Source organism: Budorcas taxicolor, chromosome 10 (genome assembly GCF_023091745.1).
Source record: "Budorcas taxicolor isolate Tak-1 chromosome 10, Takin1.1, whole genome shotgun sequence".
Classification (NCBI taxonomy): Eukaryota; Metazoa; Chordata; class Mammalia; order Artiodactyla; family Bovidae; genus Budorcas; species Budorcas taxicolor.
The window spans coordinates 86,024,748-86,033,339 of NC_068919.1; the positions used below are offsets into that span (position 1 = coordinate 86,024,748).

Genomic DNA, 8,592 nt, shown 5'->3' on the forward strand with positions numbered 1-8,592 from the left:
AAGTTCCATGTCCTGAGAAACAGCAGTTCCTGGAAAAGCAGGACAGCTGGCCCCCTAACAAATGGCTTCATGGAGAAGGCAGGGGGTGCCGTTGGTGCCCCACTCAGGCCCCCCCTTACTAGCTTAACACACCCATGCCCCAGCTGCTGAATTTTGTTGCTAATAGCTCATAGCTTCTCCCTTCACCAGAGACCTACCCTTACCTGCCTTGTTTTGAGGATTCCATCAGCTCCCCCCCCCCCCCCCCCCCCACCCCCACACACACCTTCAGCCAATGGCAGACACACACAGGAGAACAAAAGGCTGGACTCCTGGAGTGGGATCAGAGCCAAGCCAGGCTGCCTCCCTACCTTGCTTGCTCCTACCCTTGTTCTGTCCTTCCTCCCGCCTTTCTTTCTCCTGAAAGCACACTCTCCACAAATCCCCTGCACCTGAACCCCTGTGTCGGGCTCTGCTTCTAGGAAACCCAACCTAATAGACAGAGGGAAGCTTTTTTTTTTTTTTTTAGTTCGAATCCCTTTTATTAAAAAAAAATTAATGTACAATAAGAATTAAACATTTTACATACCTCTGTAGAGACCATTTACCCACACCTTGGGATTCCAAAAGTGCACTGTAGTCTTTGTTAAAGAATGCTAATGCTCTTCGGGTTTTTTCATACAGTTTCAGGTTGACAGAGTAACTGATCAGGTAGAGTTCCATAGAGTTCCACACACCAGCCCACCCACATCCTCCAATCCCGGTGCACCATTTCCCCTATTATTAACGTCTCAGCTTAGTGTGGTAATTTGTTACAATTAATGAGCCAATGTTGATACATTATTATTAACCAAAGTCCAGAGTTGCCAGCAGAGAGCACTCGTTGTGTTGTCCAGTTCTATCCGTTTTGACAAATGCAGGAGACAGATCCCGGTCATCACATGTCATCCAGCCGAGTTTCACACCCTCACAGTCCTGCATGCTCTCCTATTCAAAGGGAGGCATTGTAGTCAGCGGTCATAGAGGGGCTGGGGGTTTGTGAGGGCAAAGGAGGAGAGGAAATCAGTAAGAGCAGAGGACACTGGGGAGCACAGAGAGACGCGGCAAGGCTGGCCAGACCCCCAAGGGCACATCCTTGGAGTCTCCTGACCGCTTCTCATGAAAGAGACCTGGAGCTCACACTTGCCTGGACCAGGAGAGGAGTGTGAAGAGGTAGGAGGCCGCTCAGCGGTCACCTCACCCTGCCACGGACAAACTGCAAGGGCTCTCCGAGGACTATTCAGCTCTGCCAGCTGCTCTTGTCTTGCTCTCAATACATACAGACAGACATGCACACGTGCACAGCCAAGCGCATGCATGTGCACACGTGCACAATATGAAACTCCTAAGGACTGACGGGCTTCCCCGATGTCTCAGTGGTAAAGAATCTGCCTGCAACGCAGGAGATACAGGAGACCCGGGTTCGGTCCCTGAGTCAGGAAGATCCCCTGGAGAAAGAAGGGCATGGCAACCCACTCCAGTATTCTTGCCTGGAGAATCTCGTGGATAGGAAAGCCTGGTGGGCTCCAGACCACAGGGTCACAGAGTCGGACATGACTGAAGCGACTGAGCACCATGCAAAGACTGAGAGAGCCCATCAGGAGCTTCAGCATCAAGCTCTGCCTGAGCACGTGCTTTGTCGTGAGTGACAGAGCGCCAGGAACTTGGACTTCTCGGCCCCGTGGTGTTTACCAGGCCATCCTGCAGCTCTCTGCAGATCCAAGAGCTCTAAGTGGGAAAAGAGGAGTTTGTGATGCCCACGACCTTGGCTGAGCCATGGAGTGGTCAGGTGCAGACAGGAAATGGAGGAAGAGCAGACCTGTTGAGAGATGAGGCTAGAAGAGCGGTTGGTATTAGACTGGAGCTCCAGGACTGAAGGGAGTGGGATGGAATGGGGTTGGTATAGGGAGCCTTGAAAGCCTCTGGGGACATGGCCTGTTCCCAGCAGCGAGGGGGAAGTCATCCAGGCAGATAGTGTGTTAGCTGGAGGAGAAACGGGCTAGGAGATCATTGGAGTGGTCCTGGAGGCAACCCACCGTGGGTGCCTCTGCTGAGATTACGTGGGCTGGAGCACCTCAGAGGCTATTGCCCCAAAACACGGCCCCTCGGGAGCCAGCTGGCTGTGTTTCACCCCCTCCTGGCCTCTCCAAGGCTCCTTGACAGCAGAAAAAAATTCATAGCCATTGATTTTGTAATTAACAGTTTATCAATGCCATCGATACAGACTCACTGATAGATTGCAAAGAAATTAATCTTGCAATGTTATTTTATTTCATTTTCAGTCGAAGGCAGCTGCCAATTTTGGCCTCCTTGGGGAGGGTGGGGTGATGGGGAGAGGAAGCTGGAAGGAGGCATGGGGTCTGGATGGACAGGTCACAGTCTTACAGGGACCATGCTCTGAAATCAGCCAAGAGTGTAGGAATGGAGCCAGGTTTCTCCCCCAACTGCCAAAAGGAAGAGTCCTCACTGCCTTAGCAACAAGGAGCAGAACAGTGGGGGGAGTCTCAGGTATGAGGCCAGCCCCGCAAAGGCATCTCCTGCCTTGTGAGTTCTCAAAGTAATGAGAATGACAACATTTATTAGTTGCTTACTAAGTGCCTGATGACGAGCTAGCTCATTTAGCCCTCACCTGTGAGGCATGCACCCTCAGATGATCCATTTCACGGACAAGGAAACAATCTCAGAGAGCCTAAGTAACTTGGCCAAAGTCACACAGCATCTAAGGCTCCAGGGTCTCATCCACCTCACTCTAATGCTGTTCTCATAAGAGAAAGAGGCAGGACCTGTGGAGGCATAGGCTGAGTGCGGGGGCCACAAGGTCAGAGGGCATCACTGGGGCCATCCAGTTTGTACAGCTGCCCTCAGCAGTCTGGTAACTAAACAAACACAGCATAGAAAGAAAAAAAAAAAATTGGCAAACACAGCATGCAAAGAATGGCCCTGTTCCTTTAAGGAATTTGGGAAACTTGCTCAGCCTTCCTTGGTGACCCACCCCGAGCTTCCAGTTCACTTGACCCACATGCACCCTTACCCTCCCACCTTGGACAGGCCTTGGGTGCTGCACTTCAGGGTGGAGGCTCAATATCTTTAAGGAATATCAGAAGAAGGCAGGTTATTCTTCCAGAGGCCAGGGAGTGGGCTCCACTTTGCTTTGACTTGGACCCACCTGTAACCCAGCCATCCGCCGGCACCTCCTTGCCCCTCTGAGATTTAGGTAAATTTCATTTGGAATTCATGGCCAGAGTCCAAAGCCCTCCCCAGGATTTTCTAGAACTCCCAATAGCATCTCCCCTCTTTGTGCCCTACCTGTCCAGCCATGCTATCTCAGTTCCCCCATACACCCCACCTCAGGGCAACCAGATGCAGAACTCAGCCCCTTTACCTGTGTACATACAACTGTAACAACTATTCTGTAAGGTTAGTGAGTGCACTGAAGACTTGAGCTGGTGCCTAGTGGCAGCAGTAACAATAAAGTCATGATGATGACTATAATGGTGATGATGGCAGTGATATGACTGATCACATCATATGACTGATAAGCTGATATCATGATGCTGATAAGATGCTGATGGTGATGATGGAGGTGATGGTGGTGGTGGTGATGATGGAGGTGATATGGCAGTGGTGATAAACTGATGATCATGATGGTGATAAGATGTTGATGGTGGTGATAAGATGGTGATGGTGGTGGTCATTTATGGTGGTGATTGTGGTTATGGTGGTGGTGATGGTTTGGTGGTGGCGGTGGTGATGGTGGTGGTGATATGACAGGGGTGATAAGCTGACGATTGTGATGGTATAAGATGATGGTGGTGGTGGTGATGGTTATGGTGATGATGGTACCATAGTTGGGCACTATGGTACCATAGTTGTGAGAAGTACTGTTTTAAGCCCTTGATGGGTATTAACTCATTTAGCCTCTCAAGGTAGATCTAGCTATTATGGCCTTTCACAAATAAGGAACATGAGGTGCAGACAAATGAAACAACTTGCTGAAAGTCATAGAGCTAGTGAGTGAGGGGGCGAGATCACAGTTCCACCACTTTGGCCAGTCTCCCCAATGGCCACCCCCCACCCCCCGCCCCCACCTCTGGGGCAAACCCTTCACTGCTCATGTTCAAACCCTTCACTGCCACCTCCTGGTGGTTATCTAAGAAAAGTCCTCCATAGACACAGATCTCTCCTTGGGTGTGAACCCCAGCTCCGTCATTGGCCTCGGAGACTTCAGATCAGCAGCTTAACCTTTCTGAGCCTGGGTTTGTCTCTGTAATGTGAGGGTCTGGAAGGCTCTGAAAGCAGTGATGGGGGCCCGCTACACCCGGGGCTGCGCTCCGCAGTCGTCCCGCTGATGCCCACCCCACTGTGTCCGCAGATTCCATGTACATCGAAGATTTGGAGGCGGTCCAGAAGCTGCAGGACCTGCTGCACGAGGCGCTGCAGGACTACGAGCTGAGCCAGCGCCACGAGGAGCCGCGGAGGACGGGCAAGTTGCTGCTGACGCTGCCCCTGCTCCGGCAGACGGCCGCCAAGGCAGTGCAGCACTTCTACAGCGTCAAACTGCAAGGCAAGGTGCCCATGCACAAACTCTTTCTGGAGATGCTGGAGGCCAAGGTCTGATGGCCCGGCCCACGGACGGACTCCCGCCCAAGGACAGACGGATGGACCGACGCGAACACCTCCACAGCCACCAGCCTCAACATTCAAGTCCTGTATCATGGCCGTGAGCCGTCGCGGCGGAAGGGGCTCCTCGCCTCCTGGCTGTGTGCAGAGTCCCGGGTGCTGGAGGGGCGGGGGGTATGGGGATGGAAAGGCAGGTGCGGGGCTCATCTGTAACTGGCTCTTTTTTTTTTTCATTTGGTATGTTGTGTTTTTTTTTTCCTCCGCCGCGGGCAATGCCGAGGCCTGGGCCAGAGCTGACTCCTCCCTGAGGCTGGAGACCACCAAGGAGGAAAGGCAACTTCTCCCCACCCGATCACCAGGAGGCCACACATACATTTCGTAACCACTTCTCCGACATCCCTCCCGCCCCCTCAGCCTCCTCCCAAGGCCTGGGCGGGGAGTGTTTAGTGCCGAGGACTCTGGCATACTCAGGCAGGGGTATACCTTCGGAGGCTTTCCTCTCCCAGAAAGCAGGTACTTTCTTCCAGAGGCCCTGCCTACTCTGAGGTTCTGCCCCTCAGGAGGCCCCACGCCTTCAGCAGTCCAGACGGCTTCCTCCCTCCATCCTTCACCTAGGCTCCCAGGCCAGCCCAGCTCACCATCAGGGGACTAGTCGCCAGAGCTCATGGATTTTCCTAGTCACCCCGCCCCCTTGGTGCGCCCCCCCACCCACCTTCCACTGCTGCCCCAGGGTCCCCTTCCTCTCCCCGCTCCAAACCCCACTGTGACTTCCTGCCCGACCTCAGAGCTCACCCCCACTGTGGGTTCCACCAGCCAAGACTTCAGGGCCCACAGGTGGGGACGGTGCTGGCTCAGAGCAGAGCAGGGTCCAAGACACCACGCCCCAGCGGCCCCTCTTCTGTGGGCTTCTCCCGCTCCCTGGGGGCAGTCGGGCAGGTGGGCCTGGGGAACTGAGGGATATGCAGGGACCTGGCCCCTCCGAGGGCACCCTGGGCACTTGATTCTAGGCTGGCAGCTCTAGTAGGACCCAGGTGGGATAGGGAGAGGCCCAGACCAAGCTTTGCTGAGCACAGAAAGGCCCAGAAGCAGAGATGAGCAGGCAAGGGAACTCTGAAGACAGGGCTCCACAGAGGTCACCAGCCTGCCTGATCAGTGGACACCAGGATGCCCCCTCCCTTGCCTTCCAAAGGGCAGGGTGAGCCAGTGCTGCAGGAGGGTTTGCACCTGCCATCCTTGGACTAAGGAGGCATAGCATAGCTCCCCGGGTGCACTTAGATGCCAGCTTTCTGGCAGGACACCCTCACCCCCTACCAGTCCATCAGGCTGTTGCGTAAGGTACCAACCACCCCAGTTTGCCCAGGACCCGTTTTGGCATTGAGAGTCTATTTGCCAGGAAACCCTCCAGTCCTGGCCGAATGAGAACAGTGGGTCATCCATTTCGGTGACCGGCTATGAAAGTTCATTATAACCCACTCGTACTGGGGGGAGGGCAACTTGAACACACCATCTGGGGCTCATGGGGTTGGCTGAGAGCAGTTTAGAGGACCTCCCATGGCTGAAGGAGTTTCAAACATCCATCCAATCAGCTGTCTTCTAAAGCAGGGATCAGAGCAGTCCTGCCAGGGACACTTTACTGGGGAATCCAACACATTCTACCCCCGACCTCTGGTCACTTTGAGAGGCAGGTAGTTCCCACCCACCCAGCCCCAGGACTAGGAGGCCAGGCGTCCTCCTCCACAGCCTCGCAGCCTTCTGAGGGAAGCAGCTACTGCTGGTTCCCCTTCTCCACACCCAGACACAGCTCCTTCTGAACTTTTTCTGCCAAAATGTGCTAAGGTCACCCCAGGTGTGAGAGCTGGCTAAATCCCATCTGCTGCTTTCAGATACCTTCATAGAGAAAATGTCAGGGGTTCCAAGAGACTTCACAGACCAGCGAAGTATGCCCCCTCCCTTCTTTGGCTGTGGAATCCTCAAGGCCAGAGTCACTTGTCCGGCGACACTGGAATGATCCAGGGTGCTCCTAGCCTCCTGTGCAGTCTGATCGGGGCGGACAGATGCGCAGGTGCCTCTAAGGGACCAGGGGTAAAACCCAGGCCTACTTAGCTGTTGGGGGCCATTCACTGACATCTGACCTGGAGAGATGGGGGTCTGCGCTGAGGATGACTCCCTTAGCCTCTCGCTGTGTTGTGTACTCAAGGAGGCGGGGAACAGAGGGTCACATCTCATCACCTCCGTTCTGTGTAGAGTCACTGCTCGAGTGTGAAGACCTGAGCTGTGAGCCGCTGCAGGGGCTAGTTCACAACTGGTCTTCACTGTCTCTCTTTTCTAGAAAAAGCACCTCTCATTAACAGTGCAACAAGTGGTTTTTGGGCAGCAAACGGCAGCTTTGCCTTGCCAGAGCGCATGCGTCTGCCAGTGTGCTGCGTTAGAGCCCCTTTATAGCAGAGGGGGGCATGGTCCTGATGGCTTGGTGCCACTGAGGTGGCTGCTGCTTTTACATTAAAAAACTCTGATGGCAACAGGAAATGTACCAGGGATGATAAGTCTGTTCAGTGGGGAAGGCCCTGGTGCGTACTAGATGGATCCATTGGCATTCAGATAAGAAGTTTATGGGCCAACTTCTTAGTTGGGAGCCTAGCCAGCTTTTGGGACCTCCCTGGGAAGTGGGGAGGAGGTTGGGGGGGGGGGTGACTTAGTGGAGGATGTGAAGCGAGGAGAGTTTAGGACACCCCATCCCCTCTAAACAGAACAAAACTGAAGTTTTCCCGCCAAATCCACTGTTCCTGGAAAATCTGTAAAGAGGACATAGCCCTTCTCAGTTGTACTCTCATGATACAGGTCATTGAAATGAACCAAGAAATAAAATGAAAAAAAAAAAATCCAACCACGGAGAAGGTGGTATTGGCTGGGTTTTGTTTGGTGCCCGTGTCCCCACACTTTCTCGAGATTCTAGACTGGCTTTGGCACATGTGAACCTTGATAAGGGCTCACAGTTCTGGTTCAGAGGAAGCTTCAGTGATTCCCCAGGGCACAAGTTAAGAACCGAGTAGGAAGACCAGAGCAGGATGATGGGTGGGAGGCCGTGGCAGGGCCTCACAGGAGCCGGAGTCTGCACCTGCCCCCTGGGTCAGGGGCCACCCTTCCCTCCAGACTCCCCCCAGGCCCTCGAAGACAGAAGGCGGAGGAGGTTGTGGCAAGGGGACAGAGGCCCGTGCCCACGGAAGAGCACCAAAGAAAAGCACTATGTGGAGATTGTTTTATTTTCTAATAAGGATAATGTGGCTGGAATGGCTTCTTAAGATGTATATATTTTTAAAAATGACGGTCCCTCATTGCATCACCCCCCTGTACGTACTCCCACCTCTGTATGTGTTCTCCCGAATGCCCTAGGAGTCTTCCCATCCTGGACCCATGTATCTGGAATCTAATAAATAAGGAACAGCCTATCAAGAGAGTCTCTTAACACATTATCTTGGTTGGTGGGCTGTCCCCTGGACAGCACTGCCCCGCAGGTCTCAGGCTGATGCTAGGAGAGGCCATCGGGAGAACCAACTTGGCCTCAGGGTTCTCTGGGGGTTCAAATGGGCATTAAAATGTGTTCAGTGGCAGTATTCAGGGATGTAAATTAAGTGGTCTGAAAATCCCGTCTACTTCTTTTCAGGCTTTGAAACAATAAGAGTGAGGCCCTTTATTATTTTCCTTAGTGTCAGAAAAATGGAGTGTCAGATATACGTGAACCAGAAACAATCCATTGCCTTAGGACTTTGAAGTGCGTCTGTGATGTATGCGTATGACACCGTGCAGAATGCCCTCCTGTTGTACCAGCGCACACTCAGGTCCTGTGAGAGGCAGAAGGAAGGGCCTGAAAGAAATCAAGAGGACTATATCAGGATGCTTTTTGTTGCGAGTAAAAACACCCCATCTTATATGGGCTCACTGGACCCATCGCATTGG

The 8,592-nt window shown here is 53.3% G+C and overlaps 1 protein-coding gene across 1 annotated transcript in view; it reads left to right on the plus strand.

The window, feature by feature from the left end:
- Nucleotides 1-8,032, plus strand: part of ESRRB (estrogen related receptor beta) — a 186,631-nt gene extending 178,599 nt beyond the window's left edge. The window contains exon 7 of the mRNA XM_052646699.1: nt 4,391-8,032. Within this exon, the coding sequence (XP_052502659.1) occupies nt 4,391-4,635 (245 nt within the window). The 3' untranslated portion in view covers nt 4,636-8,032. The remainder of the gene's footprint in view (nt 1-4,390) is intronic.
- Nucleotides 8,033-8,592: the final 560 nt, after the last annotated feature.